Source organism: Sturnus vulgaris, chromosome W (assembly GCF_052056855.1).
Source record: "Sturnus vulgaris isolate bStuVul1 chromosome W, bStuVul1.hap1, whole genome shotgun sequence".
Taxonomy (NCBI): domain Eukaryota; kingdom Metazoa; phylum Chordata; class Aves; order Passeriformes; family Sturnidae; genus Sturnus; species Sturnus vulgaris.
The window spans coordinates 43,834,471-43,861,346 of NC_142282.1; the positions used below are offsets into that span (position 1 = coordinate 43,834,471).

The following is a 26,876-nucleotide window of genomic DNA, read 5'->3' on the forward strand; positions in this document are numbered from 1 at the left end:
TTACAGTGATAGTGCTGGGTTGACAGTTGGACTGGATGATCTTAAAGGTCTCTCCCAACCTTGATGATTCTATGACTCTGATTTTAGAAGGACAGGAGCATTGGCTGAAAATTACTCTTACCATGGATTCATGTGCAAATTTGAATGTGAGGCTTCCTTTATTTAATTTTTTTTTACTGATATGGATAGCTTAGAGTCCTAGTTAGTAGACCTGGGTGATTGAGATATGGAACAAACAAGTTTTGTGTGTTTGAGAATTAAGGATTCAAAAAACAGGTAGGTGAGAGAGCTAGGAGTATAGTCCACTTCACTGCAACTTTTTTAAAGAGATGAGTGTAGGTATTCTTTTGCACTGAGAACACAAGAGCAGGTGTAGGTCTGGAGTTTCATTTTAACCAACACACAAGTCAACAACATAATATTTCCATGATCTTTTTTACATGTGCTCAAGTAGTATTTTAAAATATAAAATGTTGTCTGTGGTGGGTGTGTGTGTGTATGTGCACACATGCATACATTCACAATGTAGCTGGTTTGAGTTGTTTTGAGGAACTTAGTGTGTGTTTGCTCTACCTGGGTTCTATTTCATGTTTGTGTCCTATTCTCTTAATGTCACAGTGTACAAGACAGTGTAGTAACTTCCAAATTTATCTGGTTTAGCTGTGCTATTTTTGTGTTTGTCCTCCTTGCTGCTTACTTTAAATTGTTGGACAAGTCCAATGTACATTTATTTCAGGTCAAGATTTCTAACTTCTCAGTTGAAAGAAAGTAGAAAAGTAACATGTACATACTATGAACCTTTAATACTAAAATATTACAGCTTCCCATCACTGACAGACAAGTCAGTTTCTGATATGAAAGTTCCATTTATTAATTTATTTATTGCTAAATGATACTGATCTAATTCTCAGACATCAAGTCTAGCTGGCTTCTGTGGCCTTAGGAGTTGTGTTCCCTCTCCCCCTTCTCCTCTCTCCTTCTCAAAGGTTTAGTTACTATTAGGTGTATCTGAATTGTGTAATTTTCTATCTGTCCATTAATAACTTCTGGTGTACGTTCTCTTCTTGTAGTACATTAAAATAGTTGAGTTATGTTTTGTTGTGTGTTTGTTTGAACCTTTCTCTCCTAGGAGAAAGGATTATAATGCTGTTTAGCAAACTTCTTTAGTAGTGAAGTGTAATGTGATATTAAGCCATCTGAATATAGTTGAATGAATGATTTGTTCCATTCTTTTTTGTCGTTTTTGTTGCATGTAGTTCAACCACAATTTGAATATAAGTGACTTAAGCCTTGTTCCAAAAAAAAAAAAACAAATCCCTCAATTATAGATCCTGTTTTAATCGATTACTTTAATTACCATAGTTAAACCTCTTTTGTGTCTCTCTCTTTGTAGTACAGAGCAGTATGCAGAGGTTCCAAGAAAAGTTTTTTATCTTTGCTTTAACACCTCAGCAGGTCAGAGAAATCTGTATTTCCAGGTAAGAAGAGTGTGGCATAGTCTAGGTAAACTTTTGCAAAATTTCTGGAGAAAGTGTGGGTTTTTTGGTTCATTTTTATGCAACACGTAAAGCTTGCAGATGCCGAATGATAATCCTCGCTGAAGTTACTCGGACTTTAACTGTTCCATTTTCTTCAGGGACTACTATGCACAGAATTTATGTGCATTTAGGGTAAAACCTACCCCATTAAAGAGTTAACGATTACTCTGTTCCAAATAATTGTCACTATTTAGAGAAGCAGTAAGCTTTTCTTCCCTTTGTTTCCTGACTGCAGGAATAGAAGGCTGCTTTTATGTCACAGGATTCATGTTGTTGCAAGACCTATGGTGTAAACCAAGAGGGTTTTTTCTTCTCTGGCAAAATCATACTTTATTGTTACTATAAACTCTGGACAGAGAATGTTGATCTTAAAGTCCTGTGTAACTTGCACTAGGTAAACAAAGTCATTGCTTATAAAATTTGTTCATAGCTCCATAAAAGAAAAAATAAGAGCCAAGTTTAGTGATGTTGGGGCAGGTGTGCCAATTCTTTCTCTGTATGACTGGAATATGAGACCTACTGTCTAAATGGATATTTCTCTTTTTATTTCTCTTTGTCACAGGGACTTCTTGCCTGGGGGCAGAAGAGATTACACAGTCCAAGTTCAGCTAAGGTACCTTTTTCATAGTGTTCTCTTACAACTTTTTATTGGCTAATATAACATAAGTCTAGATGTTTGTGGGGACATATGAATGTGGTGACACTTGAAAATTATGCTTTTTCTCTTTGGGGATATAGGTTATGCCTAGCAGAGACAAGCTGCCCTCAAGAAGATAATTACCCTAATAGTTTGTGTATTAAAGTAAACGGGAAGCTGTTTCCATTGCCGGTAAGCTTGTTTGTATGTGACTTATGGTATGTGTGTGTTATCTGTAACATTAGCTTGCTAAAACAGTCAAGCTGTTTATTATCACTTAAATTTCTCTGGTTACTGTTAGGTATATAGTTTGTATGTTGGCTGTGTGAGATAGCCATTACTACTGTTAATCATGTTACAGCCACTGCACGGAGTAATTGTGTTTTAGCCACCTATAACAAACCTCATCTATTGCAATTAACAAAATATGTCAAAACCAAACCAGTGTCTGCATGAAGAATCCTCCTCCTAGTTATTAAAATTGAGTTTGATTTGACTGGTAGTAGCCCTCACTGTTTGGGCTGTTTATATTTGTGATTGGCTTGAGTTCCTTCTTGTTGCAAGGGAATGGTATTGCCTTCTTGTGTACAAGTTTGTATGCTGCTCTGCATCTGTCTGGTTAGTGCAGAATTCATTGCATGAATGAAGAACAGACAGATTTTAGGGTTCTTAGCATTTACTGATACTAAACCAGAAAAGTGTTGGCAGTCATACACTTCACTGGTGTCTGATGTTTAAAAACTAGCACATTGGTAGGGTCATCTCAAGGCATAATATATATATATATACAAAAAGGTAAAAACACCTCATTATTCTTAAAAAATCTCTGGAATGAGTATCTCTGTACAATAGAACAGAGAAACTCTTATGCAACCTGTTCTGAAATGGTTCTGGAAGCTATTGAAGATGGAAAAAGTAGTAGTACAGAGTTTTTTTCTTCAGCAGTTGGTTTGGAAAATTGCTGTGTGGAGAGAGAAGGTGTGAAACCTCTTTTTTATGTCTGTCACCACCTTGGTGTATCAGATGTATTGTCCTCTATGCTCCCTCCTGCATTTGCAACCCATGTTTGGTTTTTTGCCTCTACTCAAATGAGACTCTTTAGCTTCTCTTCCTCCTACTTCTTTAGCCATTGCATCACTGTTTTTCTGTCTTCAGTGTGTAAGAAGGTTTCTTTCATGTTTTCTAGTCAGTATTTTTTGCAAATGCCAGTTATGTTCTCTGATAAGCTTGAGGATTTTCTCCTTTCTTATGCATATTGTCTTCTTTTCTTTAAGCAAGGAACCAAAAAAAATTGGTCTGATATTATCTTATGGACATCAATGTCTGCTGATGCCTAGTCTTTTTAATATAGTTTATGCCCTGCTATGCTGTCTTATGCTTTTCATTTTGTACATAACATATGTCACAGTCATAGCAAAAATTGTTTGTAATCTTGGATTATTGCTTTGCTTTTAGATCTAAATCCTGTAGGTTCCTCCTGCACATCAGGATTCTTTAATTTGTTCATCTGAACTTTAGGTGAAAAAGTGAATAAACTATTGTCTTGGCAACTTCCTTTCCTCTCCTCCTTCAGTATGAGCTGAATGACAAATGCAATCTCAGTCCAAATGCTTCTGCCAACATTTTCTGTTGATTTTTGTCACTGTCTGCATCCCTCTGGTGGTTCCTTTCTGTTTCAGGAAATGCAAGATAACTTTGTCTCAAAGACCACTATTGTCCAACTCAGTAGTGTGTGTGTTAAATAATTAATCAGTGATGCCAGCCTCTATTGCCAACTTGCACAATTCTTAAGTGAGTACTGTTCTGTCTTTCCCTAGTATAGAAGTTCATGCCTCTGCAAATGTCTGTAAATTATTCTTGGTTGTTTCCTTGTCTGCAGTCCTCACCAGAAACTTCAGAAAAATGCTGCCAGTGTACCAGTACTGCTTCAGGTTGTGCCAACTCATGTTAACATGGTATTTCCTTGTATTCGTACAACTATGTGTCCTCCTTTTATAGTGTTGGTTCTGACTTAAAAGGAGGAAATGTAGAGTCTTGCATGCTGCTATCTTGGTAAGTAACAAGGTTTTTATACATGATGAACTACAGCAGGTGGTTCTCCTGTTGACGTTTTTTGTAGGCAAGACAGAATGTGAAAGTTCAAAAGGTGATTTGCTTTTCTTAGGGAACCTCCATAAACCACTGCAGGTATCTTTCAAAGGCCAAAATCAAATATGTCAGGGAAGGTTGGAAATAACCAGATATTAAGAGCAATCAAGATTTCTGTTGATAGATTTTTCTGGCTATAGCAGGTGATACCTGCTTTGACTAATAAGGTTCTTGAAACAAGTGTGGAAGCCTTAAAGACACAAATAATGTTGAGTCTTGCTAGCCACTAGATTTGGCAGCCTAACTAAACAGTGCTAGACCATGCTGGTTAAGATAGGCAAGCAGAGTGTTCTTAACTCCTGGAAGGCCAGGAAGAAAAGGTTTTAAGTTGTTCTAGGAGTACAAGATTGAATCTGTTTTCAAGGTCCTTGCAGAAGAAAACATCAAAAGCTTGACTAAATGAAGCATGTGCACTGCAGAGTCTCTATTAAAAAAAAAAAAAAAAGAAAAAAGTTGGGAAATGCAAGAGAACTTGCATTCTTGCTCTCTTGAAAGCAAGGCAATTTCATTTTAGGTTGGAGGCTAGCAGGCTTACTGTGGCTGGTACAGTATGGGGGAAATATTCTCCTGAATATTGCAGGGATGGTGTGTTTGTCCACATAAGCTGATAATGTCACCATAGTAGAAAAAGGCCTACTACACCAAAGCAATGAGGATATATACCCTATAAATGGCAGCAGTTCTTATGTCTGATTAAAGAAAAGGCAAATCATTCATTCTTTTAAATGTGAAATTATCAGTAGTTTCCTTTCATCTGCTGCCTCTATGTTCTGTGATGAAGGGCACATGGTAAGGTCCCTAGTAGCTACTGGGTCACTCCTCTGGGGTAAGAACAATAAAAAGCAGTGATTATCCTATGGTATACTTGACTAGTTAGTGGATGTCCTGATTTGGGGCAAATTTTGGGAGGAAACCTCCAAAGGAGTCTCCTCTAAAAAGCAGATTTCAGTGACCCCCTCCCCCAACTGGTTTGGGAGAATAATCTCCTTGGAGAAAAGTGAAAAAACCTGTTTATTTAACAAAATATTCACAAGCATGAAGAAATGAATAATATTAAAGAGTAAAACCGCTCACTGTTCTGAAGGGATGGCAAATTCAGTAGTTCAGAGAGAGTCGTCCAGTGCTGGAATGCAGCATCCCGGGCCACTGGTGGGCCACAGGCGTGAGCTCCTGGTGTTATTCTAGGTTTTCAGTCTGGTGCAGATTGAAACAGTTCCAGGAAAAAAGACACAGTCTTGGGAAAACTTTCCTTACCGTAGCTAATGAGGAAAACCAGCAAAAAACCAAAGAAAAACTCCCTGTTTCTCCCTCTCTCTCTGCAAAAGCCAAGAATTCCAAGAGAGCACTGAGAGCCTTATCTTTCTCTTGCTGTCCGAGCTCAGCAGCACAGAGAGAAAAGGAATTCTGGAGGAGTAAAGTGAGGCTTCGGCAGACAAACTGCATGCCACCACTTCCCCCTCCCTTTGCTCTCAGGTCTAGTCTTAAAAGCACAGAACTCAATATCCAGCATAAGCAGAACAGACGATTGGGGATATAAGCATCATAAAATGTGGCTTTGACCCTTGAGTCTTTACCCTTTCTTCCGACTAGCTCAGATGTTAGGGTGAAGCCTCACGGATCTGCCAGATGAACGTGAATAAAAGATAAGAAAAGAGGCTCTTTCCCCCCTGGGGAGAGTCTGGTGTTTATTTCTTGTGGTCCTCCAGGAGCGAAAAGAGGGCGAGCTCAGGGGACATAGGTCTTTTCTAGGGTCTGAAAGGGGGGGGGCGGGAAGAAATTGGATCTCGGCCAACAGGGCACAGCCAGAGGGGAGAGGGATCAGACCACAGGACATTGAAGGGGTCACGGAATCTACCATTTCCGATACATCTAGGGAGTTACAACATCTCCCCGTTTTTTGTTTAACAAAGTTGAAAGAAGGATATTAGGTTCATCTTGATTCAAATTATGGTTTTGACCACTTGCAGTTGGTGGGAGAGTTAGATTGTTCTAGGTTTTTCATCTCCATGTGATTGACTACTGCGGTAGAAGGAATAAGACCATTAATAGCCTTGAAAACCAAGTGACGTAGGATCCCGAACCCCATTATTACAAGGTGTTGTGGTTTAGGACAAATTTGGGAGGAAACCTCTGAATGAGGTCCCTCTGGAAAAAAAGGAAAAAAAAATTGGAGAGAAGTGGAAAAAAAAAGAAAACTGTTTATTCAACAGGCAACACACCTCCCAGCACAACAATGAACAATATCAAACAGCAAAACCTCTCGCCGTTACAAAGAGATGGCAGATTTAGAAGAGTTCTTTCCGTGGGCTGCCTGGCTCACTCAGTCTGTTCTCAGTCCCTCCTTTGCTGGGGAATGCTGCGGCCCAGGCCAGGCCTGGTGGGCCACAGGTGTGAGCTCCCAGTGCTCTTCTGGGTTTTCAGTCCAGAGCAGGTTCAAACAGTTCCAGGAAAACAGAAAAAGGGGAAAAAAAACCAAACAATCCAGGGGGGCTTCTCTGCCTCAGCTAGCCAGAAACTAAGCAAGAGCAAAGGAGAGCTCTCTCTCACTGTCCGCCGCAGACAACACAATTTGTGTGCAGGAATGCGGGGGAGCCAGTGCAGTCTCTGATAACAAACTCTGCACTTCTTCTTCCCCGCCTTCACTCCTGGAACCAGACTTAAAGTTGCAGAATTTAATATTCAACACCAACAGAACAGACGATTTGGGGATATAGGCATCATACAGTCACCCCAAGACACAAGGAAAAGAATAATAAAAATTAACATAATTGTTTTAACTATAGATGTCCACCACCCTGTGAGTCCCCAGCCTTTGAACAGTTCATTGAACCAATCTTCCAATTTTTGCTTCACTTGTCCGATCAAGTTGTTCATATTTCCGAGGGCAGCATGGATGTTAGGAGCTCTCAAGGTCAGGTTCATGCAGCAAAGTCCTTCAAATTTTTGGCACTCATGTCCATGCAGCAGTAGGAGAAAATCTATATCAGCACGATTTTGGAGTGTGGCCTGCCTGGTAATTTCCTCGTCTTCCAAGAGGGAGCTGATTGTGGTGGATGTTAAGTTTGCCTGTTTGACTACCCAACATTCTAGGTGGCCCAATTCACCCAGAGCTTTGGCTGCTGCGACCCATGGAAAAAACAGGGACACAGCAATTCTTTTTGCCTTGGCCCAATGGAAAATTTCAGAATCACAGTTTGGGTCCAAATTGTCTGCACTTCTCTTTTGAATTTTATTAGCCGATTTGTTTCTGTGCGTCCAATCGTTAATTAAGGTTTCGCTGGGTGCCAACAGAGGCTACTGACCGAAGGTGCATGGCCCTCCTAAGAGCCAAGAAGGGATCCCTGCCCATGCCCCATCTCCACAAATCAAGAACAATCCCCTAGGGAGGCTTTTGGGGCTTGAATGAGTTGGGGTGTCAGCTGCAATATGGTTTATAATATTACACCACCTTTCGGCAGTGAATTCCTCACAATATTGCATTATGTTGTGGAACTCTTTTAAGCTAGAAGGTTTTGGGAAGATCCTAAAATGAATGCAATATTGTGCTGGGTAAGAACCTAACAGCTCTAATTATTTGGGATCCTGAGCTGCTTTGGGCAAACTTGGCAGCAACTCTTCTATGAGGTTCTTACTCATTACACCTTGCTGCCTATGATTTTTGTATGATGAAATGGTGTGTGACTCGGGAAGTTCATTGGGCATCTGTGTTTCAAAGCTGGCTGAATATTCTCCAGCCTTCAATGGGATTCCTACCAGGCAGACGGACATGGGGTTTGTTGTTGCTGCAGTGGACAGACATATGTTTTCCTGTTGGAGCGTCTGTGCCAGGGTCACCCAGATGTTTTGTTGTGGCTGAGGGACGATCCATGCAGCTGCCAGACTGTTCAGTGTTAACAAGAATACAACTTGTATGGGGTTCATCACGGGTTTGAGTGGAGGGAAGGTTTTCTCTAAAAGGAAAGACAAACGTTATACAACCTGTTAAAGGTCTCTATCTGCCGGAATGTCATCCTCTATGAAGATTTTCTTTCCTTTTTTCAGCTATGTCTCCTTTTTGAAGCCACAGCCACTTGCTCCTCATCCCCTTCAGTTGGAGCAGGATCTTTAGGGACATACGGTTTCACCCACTTTTGGGGAATCCACCAAGGGTCTGAGGGAGTGGATACGCATGCATAGCCACGTCCCCAGGTAACGAGCTCATAGGGACCTTTGGTTTCCCAGGGTTCTGGGTCCCTAATCAAGACTGGAGGATGTTGGGATAACTTGAACTGTTTCCCACTGTTAAAGTGACGTACCACAGGTGGACTTATGTTTTCGAATGAACAATTCAGGAAATTGATAGTAAACATGGCTTTGCAGAGCTTCTGCTGTGGAGACATCCACCCTGTTGCACTGCTCTGTTTAGCCAAGACCTGCTTGAGGGTCTGATTGGCTTGCTCAACTACACCTTGGCCTGTGGGGGAATAGGTGGTGCCAGTTTTATGTTCCACTCCCCACTGCTGGATGAATTCCAGGAACTCCTTGGACTTATACGCTGGGCCCTTAGCAGTTTTGATTTCCCTAGGGATCCCCAACACTGAAAAGGCTTGCACTAGGTGTTGTTTGGCATGCACTGCCCTTTCTCCTGCGTGGGCAGAGGTATAGACTGCTCCTGAATATGTGTCAATGCTTACATGCACATATTTGAGGCGACCAAAATTAGGAATGTATGTGATGTCTGTCTGCCATACCTCACAGCTACCAAGACCTCGGGGGTTAACCCCCATGCCCATTGCTGGCCTGGTCTGGAGCTGACAGTTGGGACAGGTGGTCACAATGGCTCGAACCTGACTCCGTGTTAGCTGGAAATGAAGCATCAGACCTGGTGCATTCTGATGATACTGCTGGTGGCTCAGCTTTGCCTATTGGAAGATGTTTGTGAGGCGTGCTTGTTCAGCTGGGTTTGCAAGGGAGTCTGCCTGTTGATTCCCTTCTGCGATTTCGCCTGGCGAATCTGTGTATGACCTCACATGCATCACATAGAACGGGTGTTCTCTATGAGAAATCAAATAAATTAGTTTGGAAAACAACCTTAAAAGCTGTTCATTCTTGATGTCTCTGAGCACTGCCTGCTCCGCCCTGGACACTAACGCCGGTACATAGGCTGAGTCTGTTAACAAGTTGCTTGGCTCCGAGAACTTCTCAAAGGCTCTCACGACTGCTGCCAGTTCATCTACCTGGGGTGATCCCTCCACAAACACAACATCAGCTTCCCATTGCTGAGTCTGGGGATTTCTCCAAGTCATCACCGACTTGTGGGAAGCCCCGGATGCATCCGTGAACACTGTGAGAGCTTTGAGTGGTCTCTGACTCCTCTTTTCACGAGGAATGAGGTGGAATTCCTCATTAAACAGCTTGTGAGAAAGGGCATGGACTGATATTTGTCCACTATAGCTGTCCAGAGATAATTGGAGACTGGCATTGCTCTGGAGCAAATGCTCAAACATCTCTTTAGTCAGTCTCTCAGGAGAGTTCCTCCCCTCCTCAGACAGTTTGACTGGGAGGTGAATACATGTGAAGTCACAACCAGCCAGTTCATACAGTCTCATCCTTGCTTTCCGAATCAGCTGAGCTATCAGCTCTTGTGGCTTAGTGATGGTTTTGGATCTTTGGTGGGAGAGGAAGACCCACTCTATGATTAAGAGTGACTCTTTCTGCCCCTCGATCCATTGGAATATCAACCTGTGTAAGTGTGGCAGTTTTCCTAGTACAATGAATTTGAAGGGCAGCTCGGGCTGGTAACGATGACCTTGCCTCTCTCCTAAAGCCTTCTGTACCTTTTCGATTGCAGTCTTTGCCTCTGGGGTCAGTTCCCTGGGAGAAAGCAGCTCTCTCTCCCTTTTCAATAAACTGAAGAGAGTTTCTAGGTCCTCATTAGTGAGGCCTAGCCAGGGTCTGACCCAATTCAAAGACCTACACAAGGAATGGAGATCTGCCAAGGTTTTTGGCTTACAATTAATTTCCAATTTCTGCGGACCAATGGTCCTTGCAGTAATTTCCAAGCCCAGGTACTTCCAAGGTGGCAACCTTTGGACCTCGTCCTCCTGCAGTTGAAATCCAGCAGACGTTAAAACCTTAACCACTAGGTCAAGTGTGTCTTGGTGTAGAGAGTCATCGGGGGCACACACAAGCACATCATCCATGTAGTGTAAGATGATGGCTTCCCTTCTCTGAGCACGCACCGGGGACAGCAATGAGGCCGCATGCCACTGGCAGATGGAGGGACTACATTTCATTCCCTGCAGCAGAACTCTCCAGTAGTAGCGCTTCCCTGGGGCTTCTCGATTGATGGTAGGAACTGAGAAGGCAAACCGTGGGGCATCCTCTGGGTGTAGGGGAATGTGGAAGAAAAAGTCCTTGATGTCTAGAACAGCCATTTGCCAATCTCTGGGAGGCATCGTTGGAGAAGGCATCCTAGGTTGGAGGGACCCCATGTCCTCAATCACTTTGTTTATTTCCCAGAGGTCGTGGAGCAGCCTCCACTTGTCCTTCCCCAGTTTCTTTATTACAAAGACAGGAAAATTCCACGGACTTGTGGTGTCTTCTATGTGGCCTTTGGCCAAATGCTCCTCCACAAGCTCTTCAAGCGCCTTGAGCTTCTCCTTACTCATCGACCACTGTGCTACCCACTTTGGAGTATCATCTAGCCATTTCAATTTTTGGGTAGGGCGCTCTACAGTGGCGGCCTCTAAAAATCCCGAGGAGTCTTAGGAATAATCATTTTGACTCCCCATTGGGACATGTTGTCTCTCCCCCATAGAGGGCATTTATAATCTGTAACAAATGGACGGATGCTAGCCAATTTTCCATCCGGCCCTTCAATTTGCACGATGCTTTTTGATATTTTTGCCAATTTTACCCCTCCTACACCTTGGATTTTGCCTGCCACATGTAACGCTCACATTCTCTCGGGTATGATAGTCACATCAGCACCTGTGTCCAGTACCCCTTCTACATGGAGGTGGTCTGATCCACGGATTAGGTTGCATGCCAGAGAAGGTTTGTCCTCACCCACCACTTCTGCCCAGTAGACCTCAGGTGATTTTCCATCTACTGGGACCTCCTCTGGAACGGGAATGGCCTGGGCGAGGATTTGTCCCTCAACCAGGTAATATGGTGGTAGAGGACATCGTGCCAGGAGAATGAGGCCGGTTATGCTTCGCTTGATGGTCATGGGAGCTACCTCAATCTCTAGGGGTGTGTGTCATGTGTCCACAACAACAAAGTACTCACTGTCCAGTTTCATGTGGTTTAGCGTCATGTCCTGTGTGCAGTTAGGTAAGTCCACTGTAATGACTGTCCAATCAGGTGAGCTGAAATGAAAACCTTTGGTAGTCACAAGCCTAAAACGGCCTAGTGGCTTCCAAACCTTGTTAATTGAACATTTAACATTTTGATTGTCCTGCATCCCCCACACCCTCTATTCCATCCTCCCCCCCTTTTTTTAAAGAGAGAGTCTTTTGCCAGTGTGGAGCCCGCAGCATTTATAGCCGAGCGCGCGATTGTGTTAATGACGGGTGCGCGCTGGGATGCTAGTTTTTTTGTTTGTTGGTCTTCTGCTGTTTCTTGTTGTGTGGACAGTCTCTGGCGAAGCATCCTGGCTTCTTGCACTGGAAGCAGATAATCTGCTGCAGCTGCTCTGGTGACATTGGTTGCTTCTTGGTTTCTGGTCTCACAGCTGCCATGGTCTTTGGGCGTGCCAGTCCTGGATTTCTCTCATGTCCACTGAGCAGTTCTGCTTTCCTGGCGCAGGCTTCTATCATCTGTGCTAAGCTAGGCGCTGGTTTGAGGGGAAGGGTAAGGATAACCCTGCAGCAGGTTTCATTAGCATTCCTCTGAGCCATCTCTTTAATCAATTTGGCTTGTACCACCGGATCAGACACTTGTCTTTCCACTTGCGCACAAAGGCGATCTACAAACTGTAAGAAATTCTCAGAAGCAAACTGTTTAATGTTAACATAACTACCCTTGGTGTCCACTGTTGGTAATTGATTAAAAGCCTTTTCTGACAGGACAGACTTGGATAGTACTCTGGTTTGTTTCTTGGGGCAATGCCAATCTCCTTCCCCACATAGGTGTTCATATGTTATGTCATTATCATCAGCATCTTTGGCATCATCAGAGCTTTGTAAAAGGTCTTGTAAAAGCACTTTCAAAGACCTTTTCCACAGACTTTCCCATAGATCATATTCTGAGGGAGTTAACAGACATCGGAAAAGATCCTTGATGTCATTGGAGCTAGTTCGTTTGAGCTAAAGGTGGCTCTCATCATGCCTTTAAAAATTTCACTACTTCTGCCAAATTCTCTCTGTACTTTACAGATTTCTTTTTTATCTTGATAGGACAAAGGCTGATAACTTCTCTTGCCGTTTCTCCTACCGAGATAAACCACGGTAGCAGCTGATGGTATATATTCTTCTCCCAGGTTTTGACTTCCAGGGCTGGGCCCCCCCCACCCCCACCCCAGCAGGCCCAGGAGGCTGCCCACCCTCCCCCACCACAGGGGACACCATCTGTCCCGCAGGGGCTGTGGGCTGATCCCTCCCCACTTCCATCCCCACCAGCACTGAACCTAGCAGGGGTTCCACTGCCCCCCCCTCCCGCAGTAGCTTGGAGCGCAGGCATGTGAAACCGGAGCAGGGGAGGGGTAGTCATGGGAACCAGGGTTGCAACACATGTGGGCGGGGTTGCAGGTTGATGTCATGCAGGGCAGGCTCTTGCAGGAGGGAGGGGGCAAGGCAGCCGAGGGCAGGGATGGGTTATGGGAGGGGAAAGAGTTGGGGCAGGGACCAGTGGGTAAAGGGGATTGCGGGATGATGGAGGAAACACCTGGCTGCCATCATATGGGACCCCCACCACTCGCTCTGCAGTGCCCTGGCGACAAGCCGCATTGCCATTGCCGTCTTGGACTTTGTCCCCGGCTCCTTCAGGCTTAGTCATGTGGCCGTTGCCCTGAAGGGAAGGGAAGTCACTTCTATAACTTTCGGAACACTGCTCCAAAGGAAAAACACTTGGGAGGGAAGGGTACAAGGAAGGATGGCTGACAATTTTCGAAAAATCGTCAGAACCGGGATACTGGGGAGGACTCAGGGGCCCAGAGCAGCTACGGCTGTGCCGGGTGCCCTGCAGTTTCCGGGGTGACCCATGGGGCCCCTCCATTTCCAGGTTATAGGGTTTTGGAGAAAGGGAAGATGAATCCGAGCTGTTTTGCTGTTGCTGCCTGTTGTTTTCTGTCTGAAGTAATAGTTTTCAAATTTGTAAGAATAGCAGGAGGAATAAAGCGGCTGTTTTATATCCATTTTCCACTTTTAAAGTTAATAAATCCCCTATTTCCTCCTAAAATGGAACTGAATTTATATCTTGCAATTCAAGGTCCGATTTTTCCACAGACAGCCAGCTTGTAAAATGTGTTAATTTTTTCTTAGACATTAAAACATTTCCTGAACTTAATATTTCCCTGAGTTGGGAACTTAAACTGTTTTGTAGGGCAGATTGCTGTAAGCCCATGATGTTTAGTAACATTGTGCCACTATATCTACCCCACTACAGTTAAAACACAGGAAAAGAGTACGTTGTTAAAATGTGCCTGGTACAGCACGGTTTTCAGGCTCTGCTGGCCGCGGATCAGATGTCAATTCTGCCGCTTTTGTCAGCAAGACCCATGCGGTACCGGAGCCACTTTTGGGACAGATCCAGCCGAGCAGAGCCGCAAAAAGCCATAAAAACACTGTGCCACCGCTTTGAAACTGATCAAAGCTGCTGCCTGCTGTGCGTCGCGCCATGTCTGAGGTGGCTGCGTCTAGCCCCCCCCAGCCTGCTCGTCGCACCCCGCGCACACCATGCGAAGTGCGTGCCCGCCAGATAGCCGAGCCGTGAGCGCTGCCGCCGCCTCTCGCGCGCAGCGCCGCGCTGGCCAAATGCCACTGGTGAGACCCCCCCCGTGGTGTTCCGGGGAACCCACCCGCTGCGAAAGGAGGCTTACACTCACCCTTTATCTTGCAGGCATAGGTTTCTGTCTAACTGTAATGGGTCTCCGTCCAGACCCGACCTGCCTGGGCTCCTGACAGGCTCCCGGTTTGTTCGTAGAGTTTCCGAACTGCACAAAATGCAGCTCAAAGAAATTTAAGGTAGTTGATCAGCTCAAAGGCTTATTGAATCCCGAAAATGGGAGTCACAGCCGGTCGTGGGGTTCTCTAATTCTGTAGAGACCAACCACGTTGAGCGCCAACTGTGGCTTTGACTCTTGAGTCTTTACCCTTTCTTCCGACTAGCTCAGATGTTAGGGTGAAGCCTCACGGATCCGCCACATGAATGTGAATAAAAGATAACAAAAGAGGCTCTTTCCCCCCTGGGGAGAGTCTGGTGTTTATTTCTTGTGGTCCTCCAGGAGCGAAAATAGGGCGAGCTCAGGGGGCATAGGTCTTTTCTAGGGTCTGAAAGGGGGGGGGCGGGAAGAAATTGGATCTCAGCCAACTGGGCACGGCCAGAGGGGAGAGGGACCAGACCACAGGACATTGAAGGGGTCACAGAATCTACCATTTCCAATACATCTAGGGAGTTACAACAATAAAGTCACTCTAGGACAGTGCAAGAGGCTGTTTATTTCTGCGTTTTATTTTCAGACTTAGGGTCTTTCACAGTAACTCTTTTCCCAAGCAATAGGCTGTGAATGTGTGTGTTTCTCTGGGTAAAAAAAAATATACACGTGAGCGTTTTTACAGTGTATCCTTTCTGGGAGAGTTTCTTGTATTGAACAATACCGTCTTGAATGAAATAAAATCTGGTGGTCAGTTCTGTGTGAGACATAGAGCTGCAGTCTTTTATTGGCCTTTGTTCCGGTGCAGAATGAGTTTTTGAAATGAGTGGACTACAGGCTGTCTGTATTATCGACAACTGAGAGACGGAGACTACTGACTGGTGATCAGAATCCGAATTTACTGTGAGCTACATATGCTTAGATACCATTTTAGGAAGGCTAGTAATTTTTTACTACATTGATTGCGTTAAAGATCACACAGACAAACTTATACATTTTGCAACATTTCTCCTTGATTCAGTCTTCTTCCCTGTCACCAGTCTTGATACCATCTTTTTGCTCTGTTTGTTCTTGCCAAGGCATCTTGCTTATCAAACTGCTTATACTAATTAAATCCATAGTACTCTTTGTCTTAGCTCCCACATGTATGAACTCAGAACAGAGATTCTCAGTTCCTGTTGCAGACTGGCTTGCTTTCATCATGACAGATGAAGTATGAGGTGAATAAGCTACAGTTAGGCCGTGTGCTCCTTCAGACAGCACAAGTACTTTCTGCTCATGATACACTGGAGATTGTGCTTGCCTAGAAGCAAAAGGGAGATGGATGACTCCTGAGTCAATTTGCAGACATCATATAGGAAATAAAATACAGAGAAAAGTTGTCCAGGTTATGAAATTTTTCATCAAAACTGAGCAACAAAACCTAGTTTATTTTGTTTCTGCAGACAACAGCAAAGCCTATTATTCTCTGCCCATGGTGAGAGGGTTGAAACTAGATGATTGTTAAGGTTGCTTCCAACACAAACCATTCTATGATTCTATGATCTCTTAAATACAGCTGGTATTCCATGTACAGCCCTTCCTCAAGTGTGGCTTCACCCGTCTGAGACTTTCACCCTTGTTCCCGTCTAGCTCAGATGTTAGGATGAAGCCTCTGGGATCCACCACATGGACGTGAATAAAAGATAACAAAAGAGGCTCTTTCCCCCCTGGGGAGAATTTGAGGTTTATTTCTTGTGGTCCTCCAGGAGCGAAAAGAGAGTGAGGTCAGGGGGCATAGGTCTTTTCTAGGGTCTGTAAGGGGGGGGGCGGGAAGAAATTGAATCTTGGCCAACTGGGCACAGCCAGAGGGGAGAGGGACCAGACCACAGGACATTGCAGGGGTCACGGAATCTACCATTTCCAATACATCTAGTGAGTTACAACACTCAAGGACCTTGGCAGAGGACAGATGACAATTCGTAGCTAACTGGGCCAGGTGTAGTTGATGCAAGGCAAAGCAGGCATCAAGGAGATGTGGAGCTCTTGGAACAATGTCACAGTGGCGGGAGATGGAGAGACAGCACACTCATAGTGTATGCAGCAGAGTTTAATGGCTTACACAGCTCTTATGTAGCCTATTCAAAAGATTCTGCGTTCGAACCTGATTGGCTATGATTGCTTACCACTCAGCTCACTGACCAATAGCTGCCTGCTTGCATTCTCTTCAGGGACTGGCTCTCTATAGCCAAACCCCTCCTCCTTTTATGATGCATACAGTCCAGCTGTATGCTGTCATAGAACAAGACTCTTTTTTTTTACATAGAATCATTGAAGTGTTTTCTGGGTGTGAAACACTGAGTTAACTCTTCATGACTTGCTGTGTTTGTCACTTGCAATGTTCCACTCTCTTTCGGTGTGTGTGTGTATGTGGGAACAACGCATTGACATTACTTTTTATTCTTTCGGTGAACTTACCTAGACCCAAGCTGTGTTCTTTCACCTTTTCAGCACTTCTATAAAACCTCTTAAAACAAAAAATGCCTTATAATTGTGGTTGACTTATAGTGTTAGACTGTCAAAAGACTGATATTTTTCAGATTGTGTTGGATTTCATCTCCAGCCTAGAGATCCTCTAGGTTTACCTGCTTCCCATAGATCAAGTCTGTGTCAGCAGGTTTCAGAGTGCAGCAGGGAGACTTGGTAGCATGTTAATTGTCCTTTCTTCCTATAGGGATATGCTCCACCACCAAAAAATGGAATTGAACAGAAGCGACCTGGGCGCCCCTTAAATATAACATCTCTAGTTAGGCTGTCATCAGCAGTGCCAAACCAGATTTCCATTTCCTGGGCTTCTGAAATTGGAAAGGTAAACTGCATGTTGTGTAGGATGTGGGAAGTTGTCTAAATAACCTCATCTAGCATTTCTTCTCTTCTACTGCCTGATGTTGCTGGCAATGCATACATCAGCAAGTGTTTAGTATTAGGTGGCTGAACTTATCAGTGCCAGGAAACAAAATTTGCTCAAGAACTATTGTACTTTTCAGTAACATAAATATGATTCACATACAGATGATAAAGACTTCCTTATAGAACTCACATTAGAAAGCCTGCTGTTAGGAGTTGCCTGAAGTGCGTGTCAAAAATAACAAGCTCGTTTTGTGGTGTAAATAGTACAAAACAATTCAGACATGACAAAATAACAAAAGGAAGACCTAATCACTTCCTTGTAGCCTGATGGTGTGAAAAATGAAATTATGTAGCCATATATTCTAAGGCATGTTTCTTGGTATCTGTTGTAATTGTCCATTGGAGAAGACTTTTTAAACTGATCACTAATTATAGCTGAAAAGAAATTGGCCTTTAAAACGGCTGTGTGGTTGTTTAGAAATCCACCTATGGATGTTTTTAAAGAAAGAAAAGGACAGTAGGAAATTTCTGAATTCATCTTAGGTTTAAATAATGGTTGCAGCAGCCCTTCAAGCTGTTGCTAAGTCAAGAACTACTTATTCCTCTGTGACTATTTGTGTAAATGCCGTGGTTTAGCAATGGTACTTCCCAATTTAGTGCTCCCCTGGAGACTTTCCAAACCATGCACCACTCACTCCCCTGCTTTCCTCTCCCCCTTCCCTGCTGCAGGCTGGAGTGAAGAATTTGAGGTACAAAAGATAAAGATCATGGGTTGAGATAAGAACAATTTACTGAAAACAGAAATGAGATGAGAAAAGGAACAGTAACAGCAACAATACTAATGACAAGAGGGTACAGGAAAAGTAACAATTCACACAGAAACCCCCTGACAACAGATGATACCAGATGCCTCCCTTGGCTCCCTTTGCCATGCCTATGCCATCAGGCTTACTCAACCTTAAGGAACCCCTTCTCCCTGGAAGAGACTCCCTGCCCCTGGCAATGACATGAGGTGGCAGAGAATAACCTCCAGTTCCCGGCCATGCCCCCTCCTGGCTACTGCAAAATCTAACCCTGTCCTGGCCAGAACCAGGACAGTAAATCCTTCTGCATTCAATTATCAAAGTAGCTTACCTCTTTTTTTCTTCAGAATCAAAATCTGGACTAGAGACACCACATTTCAAAGTGAGACTCCAGTAAAAGCTTTTTTACACTAATTAAATTTTTTAAAATAAATTGGAGAGAAAGCTAATGTTCAGAAAATGAATGAAGGGCAATGTTGACAGCAAAGTGTTTTGTTTTGTTTTTTTCTAAAACAGAGCTGGAGAGAAAGATCTAGGCTGTTTCTTCCCGATCAGAAAGTACAAAATCTTAAAATTACTACAGTGCTCTGTGTGGTCTTGGCCTCTCCTGTTGACCTCTGCTTTCTTCCTCCCCTCTCTCTGCCAAAACATATTCTCATGGAAACAAATTACTTTGAGGTTGTACCAGCATTCCCTCTTTCCCTGAGATGTAGAACAAGCTTTTTGGTTTAATGTTGGTGCCAGAACTCATGTAGCAGCCATCACTATACATCCTCAAAGTTGAGACCTTGGGGGCCAGTCTGGAGTGTCAGCAGGCTCATATACTAAGGGCTTATTGGCATGGACTTGACTGATAGTGGAGGGCTGTTGAGCAAAGGAAGCATTAACCCCTCAGAGGTGGTCAGACTTGAGCCTATAAAATTCTTTCTGTAGGCAATGTCATTCTTTAAGGAAAAAAAAACACACACCCAAACCAAAACTAATTTTTCTTAGTGGTGTCTCGTGCATTTAGATCACTTTATCTGCTCATCTAGGCAAGAACTGGTGGGACTTGCAGAATTTTCTCTTCATTAGTGACCTTGAAGAGAGAGTGAATGCTGAACAAAAGCAGCTGGCAAGTGATGTGAATTAGGGAAGAGTAGTAAATGCTACTGAATAGGGCCAGCCTCAAAGGAGTGGACATGGTATGACAAGGCTTGGCTTAAAAGTGCAGAGCAAGCTAAAGAAAAGGTACAGAGGTACAAAGAAATTGGTGCAGCTGTGTGCCTTTAGAAGGTGTTGTGTTAGCACTTGAAAGACTATCATCTTTTGTTGTGTGATTGTCTCTGAGCTCCCCACTAACAAATTGACACTGGAAAAAGGGAAGGATTTAGACAAAAGTGAGAAGTTCCTAAAGACTGCATGTATGAGATGTGCCACTATGTAAGTCATCTTTCCAAGAACAAAGCCTAGATTGTCTTTTGGTTGTGGAATTATTTTTCTGTCTTGATTTGATAGACAGGTCTCTGCGAAGAAATGTGGGAACCTCCCTTGGAATGGAGAATATGATCCCCTTCCCTCCGAATTATTATAATTTTGAAATTAAGGGGCTTTCAGGCAAAGATATGGGAAAAGGAGTAATAGTTCTTTACTAGAATATATAACAAGGCAAACAAACAACAACGGCAGCAACAACAAACACAACCAGAAAACCCAGTAACAGCCTTCTCGGCTGTCAGGCACTTTCCCCTTTGGTGTAGTTATGGTCAGAGCCGGCAGGAGTATTGGTGGCTCCCCGACCGGGCAGGGCAGGTGCGATGATTCCCCTGCAGCTGCAGGGGGCGCTGTGGTGCGAGTTCGATCGTGTCTCTGAATGTAGATAATGGCGGGTGCAGCCAGCGGAAGGGCTGGAAATGGTGCTTCCTTTACAAACCCCCAAGGGCAGCCGATCCTGGTGCCCCTCTGGATAGCGAAAGGAGCTATAGCAGGGAACCTCAGAAGCAGCAAGCTGGAACGGCAGGGATGAGCAAAATCTCGCAGTGGTAAACAAGATGTATCAGAAACCCCGTAGCTGTAACAGGAGCTGATCCCGGCAGGTAGAGGGTGCGTGGCTACGTTGTAGCAAAAAAACTTCAGGGCAGTAGCAGAGACGCAGCGGGGGCTGGGCAGCGGCAGTCCAGCTCCCGAACACAGCAGGGAGAGTACCCTTCAGAGGAGGAAGGGGTTCGGGGTCCCGGGGTTTTCTCCGAGGCACATGAGCAGATGGAGAAGGTACTTTTATTTTTACTGAGGTAGGATGTTAATAAGGTCCCAGTTCAATAGCTGCTCTCACAAGCAAAGGCTCACCCGCGGCAGGAGAAACAGGGCAGGGCTGGGCTCCGGCGGCGGCAGCGAATTCCCCCCTCCAAGGCAGCTCGACTGTCCTCCTCCCAAGCCGATAGAGACCGAGGAGCTGCGCTCAGCCCCCTTTCCCCCAGCCTAAATCTCGCGGTCTCTCTACCCCTCCAAGAGAAACCCCTCAGCTACAATAATAGAGCCAGCTGCACTCCTCCCCCTTCTCCGTGGTTACTTCTTTTGTCTGTCTTAAGTATCCGTCGTTATTGTTTCTTAGCAACAAAATGGGAGAAAATTCCCTAAGAGAAAGAAAAAAGGAAAAACCCTAACCTCCAACATTCTTAGTTAAGTCATAACTGGAGTAGGACAATCGGATTTGATTGGCAGGAGAATTCTGGCAGAGTATTGGACTCTTTCACAGTAATGAAGTTGTCTGTCTCCTTTTCATAACAGTTAAGCAAAAATTATGTGTGATTTTTCTGCTGGATGCTACTGGTGTAAATAGTAATCTCTTGTCATAGTGGAAGTACTGTATAAAATCAACATTTAATCTTCAATCACTCTTTTTGTAGAATTACTCCATGTCTGTGTATCTGGTTCGCCAGCTCACTTCAGCTATGCTTTTGCAGAGGTTAAAAATGAAAGGTATCAGAAACCCCGATCATTCCAGAGCACTAAGTAAGTCTAATTAATTTGCTTGTCTATACTTTTTGAGGGTGGTTGGTGGCTCTTTAAAACTAGAATTTGTAAGACTTTAAGAATTTGCATAATTTTGATAAGAAAGTCCATGCCCAGAGTCTCAAAGGTTCCCTTTGCTGTTGCTGAGGCATTGCACACTTTTTCAGTGAGGGTCCCTGTGCTGGTAAGGACCACACCATCTGAAATGTTCTTATAGGAATACCATGAACACTACTTACTGTGGTGGGCTGTGAGGTGCAGGTAGATCTTCTGAATTTTCTTCACTTGCATGTGATGCTGATTGTACCTCATTCACTGATAATTATTTTCTCTCTTTTCATGTTAGGTTGAGTTTGCCATACTAACCATCGTGTCTGTTAGTGCATCTGCTGCACATCAAACAATGTTGTGATGCAGTGTTTGCCAGTTGCTTATAAATAGTGAAGCCATTGTTGTTTGGTATTGCTATGAACTAGTTTCCTGGATACTTAATTTTCTTAGATAGCTGGAAATAAAGGACATGTACCAGTGACTCAAGATTAGCATTTTAAATAATGACACCTGTGTATAACTCCTTAACTTATTTTAATAGTTAAAGAAAAACTAACTGCAGATCCTGATAGTGAGATTGCCACAACCAGTCTGCGGGTATCTCTGTTGTGTCCTGTAAGTACATCTGGAAATTACCAGATTCAGATTTCTATTTTTATCTTTAGTGCAGACTTGGGCTGCTTTTAAAAAGACCCACTTAAGAAACTTCACTGGCTTTTGTTATATACTGATTCAATAATATAAAATAGTGGGGAGAGGGGTTCATCTACAAGCACCTGATTGTAGTAGCATTCACCCAACTGGGGTTTGGAACTGTGAATGCCTCAGATGTAGTGCAGTCAGAATCAAATTGCTACTTGTGTGTGTATAGTGAGGTCTTTAAAAGGAGTAATCTCATATTGAAGTGCTGAGACTAATTGTGCAGGGTGACAGAATAATTAAAGGATACAGTGGTAAATAAAACTTCAGATTTGCTCATCTTGGTGGTATTGCTTATACTGTCAGCTACTATAACGAACAAGAAAAATTGACCACTGTGTAACAAGGCAACACTGCCTTGGGGTTTCTCTTCCCAGGTAGAAACTGGCTTTGTGTTTGTGACTGGTCTGTTCAGTTAAACATTAAAATGAGCCTAACGTGTAACTGGACCTCAGAAAAACCCTTTAAATATTTAGTTAAAAGACAATTATAAAAGTGGTATTTCAGTAAAGAAATCCTGGAAATAATGTTGATGTAGGTCCATTAGAAATATTTCTGACAACTCAGTGGAGATATTGAGGATGGCTTTATTGTTCCTTTAAGTGTACTGTAAGTGCTTTGATACGGTGGATTTGCTTGCAGCGCCCTTAGCCCTGGGCACCCTCTGTAGTGAGACGAGACAGCTATTAGCTATCCAGGCCTACTTCAGTGTCTTCTGTTCTGACTCTCTCTAAATGCATCTTCTGCAGCTGGGAAAAATGAGACTGACAATCCCATGCCGGGCTGTTACTTGCACACACCTGCAGTGTTTTGATGCTGCTCTTTATCTTCAAATGAATGAAAAGAAGCCTACCTGGATCTGCCCTGTCTGTGACAAAAAGGCAACTTATGAGAGCCTAATATTAGATGGGTAAGAGACTGGGTTTGCAGTTACAGAATCGCTTAACATTTTTCATGATGTACTCAATAGCTACTTTTGTGGCTTGAGTTTTAGCGATTTCATATTATTTTCTTCGTCAAAATACTTTAGACTGAGAGGAACTGACAGTTTCTCTTACCATGTAACGAACTGCATAAGTTTATCTCCCAACTGCATCATCAAACTTGTGATCCTCAATATATTTCCTTTGAAGAAATCCAAGTCTGATATTTAAGGATGTATCCCTTTTATGTGACCTTATCTCCGAGGCTATTAACTTTAAAATTTACCTTTTAACTCATAAAAAAAATGTCAAATTTGGTTCAAAGTATGATTATTTCTGCTTCTGTATTGAAATTTATGCATTGCAGTAATGTTGGAGTGTAATATGGGTAGATTGGGATATTCTTTTAGTTGTCAATGTCTGCATAGTCTATAATTACAGGCTTTCAGGTAAGAGGAACTAGGGAGAGACCACATGCAATGGATGGAAGGTGATCATAATTAGCTTTTCCACTGTCTCCTTTTCAGTTAGAATAAAAATTTCACTTGGAATCAAAAATGAAACCACTCAGCCCTCTTTTTCAGGCTCTTTATGGAAATCCTTAATGAATGTTCAGATGTGGATGAGATCAAATTCCAAGAAGATGGGTTCTGGTGCCCCATGAGGCCAAAGAAAGAAGCTATGAAAGTCTCAAGTCCACAGTGCACCAAAATAGAAAGTATGTTCATATGGGTAGTGATTGCAAACCAACTTGGATACTTAGATGTAGCTTGGATAATGTGTGAATGTTGGTGTTTGTTTTCTGGAGGGCTTAATACTTCTAACCTTCTTGTCATCTAAACTAAAAAGAAAGGCTTGTGTCTCTAAAAGTATGCATATTTGGACTTTGTTCTTTATAATAGCAGTTAAGAAAGCGAAAGGTTGTTCTTGTTTTAGGTCCTTAAATTGATAAGTGAAGACTAAAACTTGTGTTTTAATATTCACAACATGACACAGTGTCATGGGTTGACACCGGTTGAATGCCAGGTACCCATGAAAGCTGCTCACTCCCCTGCTGCAGCTGGACAGAGGAGAGAAAATTTACCAAATGGTTCCTGAGTTAAGGACCAGAAGAGATCACTCATCAAATACCATCAGGGGCAAAACAGGCTCAACTTAGAGATATAAGGTGAATTTATTGCTAACAAAATCAGAGCAGGATAATGAGAAGTAAAACAAGCCCTTAAAAACACCTTCCCCCCACCCCTCCCTCCTTCCCAGCTCTACCTCCTAGCTCAGCAGTACAAGGAGGCAGGGAACAGGGGTTATGGTCAGTTCATCACCTGAGGCTTCTCCTGCTGTTCAGGGAGAGGAGTTGTTCCCCTGCTCCACTGTGGGGTCCCTCCCATGGGAGACAGCTCTCTGTGAACTTCTCTGACATGAGTCCATCTCACAAGCAACAGGTCTATGTGAACTGCTGCAACATGAGTCATTCCCATGGGCAACAGTCCTCCCGAAACTGCTGCAGTGTGGGTCACTCTTCCACGGGGTGCAGTCCTTCAAGGACAGGCTGCTCCAGCATGGGAGCGGGGCCCCTCTCTCCACCGGGTCTCCCACTGGATCACAGCCTCCTCCCAGGTATCCACCCACTCTGGCATGGGGCTCCTCCATGGGCTGCAGGTGGATCTCTGCATCCCCCATGGACCTCCGTGGGCTGCAGGGGGACAGCCTGCTTCACCATGGTCAGCACCATGGCCTGCAGAGGAATTTCAGCTCCAGAGCCTGGAGCACCTCCTCCCCCACCTTCTTCACTGACCTTGGTGTCTGCACAGTTGTTTTCCCTCACATGTTCTCACTCCTGCCCTTCTCTGCCTGCAATTACAACTGCACCACAAACTTTGTTTTGATTTATTCTTAAATATGTGATTCACAGAGGTAAGGGATGGAATGTATTGGTTTTGCATGGCCTGTTTTTTTTGTAGTGGAGGGCCAGAGGTGGCTTTTGTGAGAAGCTGCTACAAGCTTCCACCATGTCCAGCAGAGCCAATCCCTGATGGCTCCAAAGATGGACGTACTGCTGGCCAAGGCTGGGCCAATTAGAAATGGTGGTAATACCTCTGTGATAACATATTTAAGAAGAAATCAAAGCAAAGTTCGTGGTGCAGTTGTAATTCCAGCATCAACTCTTGACACACAGAATACTTATAAGACAGTTCCTGGCCATAGCATTCTCTGTCATGGCCAGGAAGATAATCTGGTTCTGTTGCAGATAGAAACTGCTGATGTCAAGGGCATTTAGAAAACAGTGATGTTCTGTTATCTTCTTCAGGTTCCAGTGTTTTTAGGAAATCCTGTTCTGTGACAGTGGCCAATGAGGTAAACAAGAAGAAATTTGACGTTATTGACTTGACAATAGAAAGCTCTTCTGATGAAGAGGAAGATCCTCCTGCCAAAAGGAAGTCCATATTTATGTCTGAAACACAAGGAAGCCCAACCAAAGGGTTTGTCAATTTTAAAGTTAGTTGTAATTCTGTAATGTCTCAGATGAACTGATCTGTAGAGAAATGGATTTGTAATCTCTCTTCAAGATCCAGCTCCACACTTCCAGAGGAAACTTTCTAGGTCTCTCCTTGCAGAAGGTTGTATTGATACATTACCTTTGTAACAGGCAAAACACTATTAAATAGTTTTACATATCACAAAAGACTTGTGCTCACTGTTGCTGTGTTTGCAGGGCCATTTCTCCATAGAAAAGGAAGTTGATTAAGATAATGGACAAGATTCTCCCGAGAAAGTAGATTATGCCAAGTGGAGGAGCTTTATGCATTCTTGTTAAGTTAGTGTCATCTTAAGGCTTTTTTCTCACTGTTATACCCTTTATCTAATCTGCTCTGTTGCCCAGGAAATTAGGCTGTGTTGCATTTCTCATCCATCCTGTCAGCCTTGAAAGGGAGGCACTTTGCTGTTTTGAATCAAGACAAGCTTTTCCTCCTCTATTACACTCTGGAATGTCTTGGACACTGTTGTTTGCCATGGTTATCTGTCAGTCCTGAAACTTGGTTAGCACAACCAAAAACTTCCCAAGTACTCTGCCAACTGCTTCATCTTTGTTGTCATGCCTGACTTCAGTGGCAGGCATAACCAAGTTCTTTACTGTTGTGTCACCTCTCTGTCCCAGTCTGTGCACTTTGGCTGCAGGTACTGTTTGTGGCTTCCATAACATTCTTGCTCATGGCCCGTAGGGCACAGGAGACCTGCAGGGAGTGAGGGGCACTGATTAGTCTCACCAGTGCTCACTGCTCCATGAGGTGATTCCAAGCATCAGGTTTTAGTAATGACTTGTTAGTGTTGCATGAGGTGTGTCTGTCTCTCTGTAGTGGCTAATGTCTTGTACTAAAATAATAGTAATACAAACAAACCCCTTCTGTTTTGCCAGCTCTTGAAGTAATGAGCAGGTGTACTGTGTCTCTAGTTCACAGGAATGTCTGATTTTTGGTGAGAAAGTAGTTGGTCATCTTCAACCACTTTCAGCAGCAATACTGAAATTCCATTGCTTTTCATGAGGAATATAGAGGAGTCCCTCTGCAAGAGACATGGGTATTTTATTTTTATAAGAAAAAATAACTACAAATGCATCTCTTAATGAAGTTTCAGAAGGCACCAAGACTTGCTTCTGTGCTCCTGTGATTGTTTGAGATGGCTATGTGCAACCATAGTTGTAGAGGGACTGAGTTTTCTTGTGTCTCTGTGAGCAGTGTATTTTCCTTGCTGTTTGGGTATGGATATGGCATGTTTACTTTCTTCAAATGCAAGTCAAAGCCAAGCTTTTGGGGAATAGCTTATCTCCTGTAAACAATGTTGCCTGAATGCTAGTTTTGGCAAAACTGTGGGGTGTCTTCTTATAGGCAGAAACAATGTAGGCTGAAGTATAAGAGATGCTTGAGAAGGAAGGGTCTGAAATCCAAGGTTTTGAATTCAGAAGTAGCAAGGCAGCAGTCTGGGGAGGAAGACATGAGTCTATAACACTCATGGCTGGTGGGCTGGAGGAAGCAATTCAGAGCGACTGGGAACAGGATTCTGGATGTTTCCATCTGACTTGGAGTTTATGAAATATTTTATGCATATGGCTGGTGCCTGAATGCC

General features: G+C 43.6%; 1 protein-coding gene across 14 annotated transcripts in view; it reads left to right on the forward strand.

Moving 5' to 3' along the window:
* Positions 1-26,876, forward strand: part of LOC148220205 (E3 SUMO-protein ligase PIAS2-like) — a 76,053-nt gene that overhangs the window by 28,150 nt on the left and 21,027 nt on the right. For 13 of the 14 annotated variants that reach the window (XR_015799119.1, XR_015799123.1, XR_015799115.1 and 10 more), the window contains exons 3-11: positions 1,394-1,478; positions 2,101-2,151; positions 2,277-2,367; positions 17,112-17,246; positions 20,976-21,081; positions 21,674-21,747; positions 22,581-22,741; positions 23,339-23,472; positions 25,063-25,234. Coding sequence is in view for 5 of the 14 variants with exons in the window: in XM_088155672.1 (XP_088011798.1) it covers positions 1,394-1,478; positions 2,101-2,151; positions 2,277-2,367; positions 17,112-17,246; positions 20,976-21,081; positions 21,674-21,747; positions 22,581-22,741; positions 23,339-23,472; positions 25,063-25,234 (1,009 nt within the window). In the remaining 9 variants the exon portion in view is untranslated. The remainder of the gene's footprint in view (positions 1-1,393; positions 1,479-2,100; positions 2,152-2,276; positions 2,368-17,111; positions 17,247-20,975; positions 21,082-21,673; positions 21,748-22,580; positions 22,742-23,338; positions 23,473-25,062; positions 25,235-26,876) is intronic. The other variant, XM_088155673.1, reaches the window with a different exon arrangement.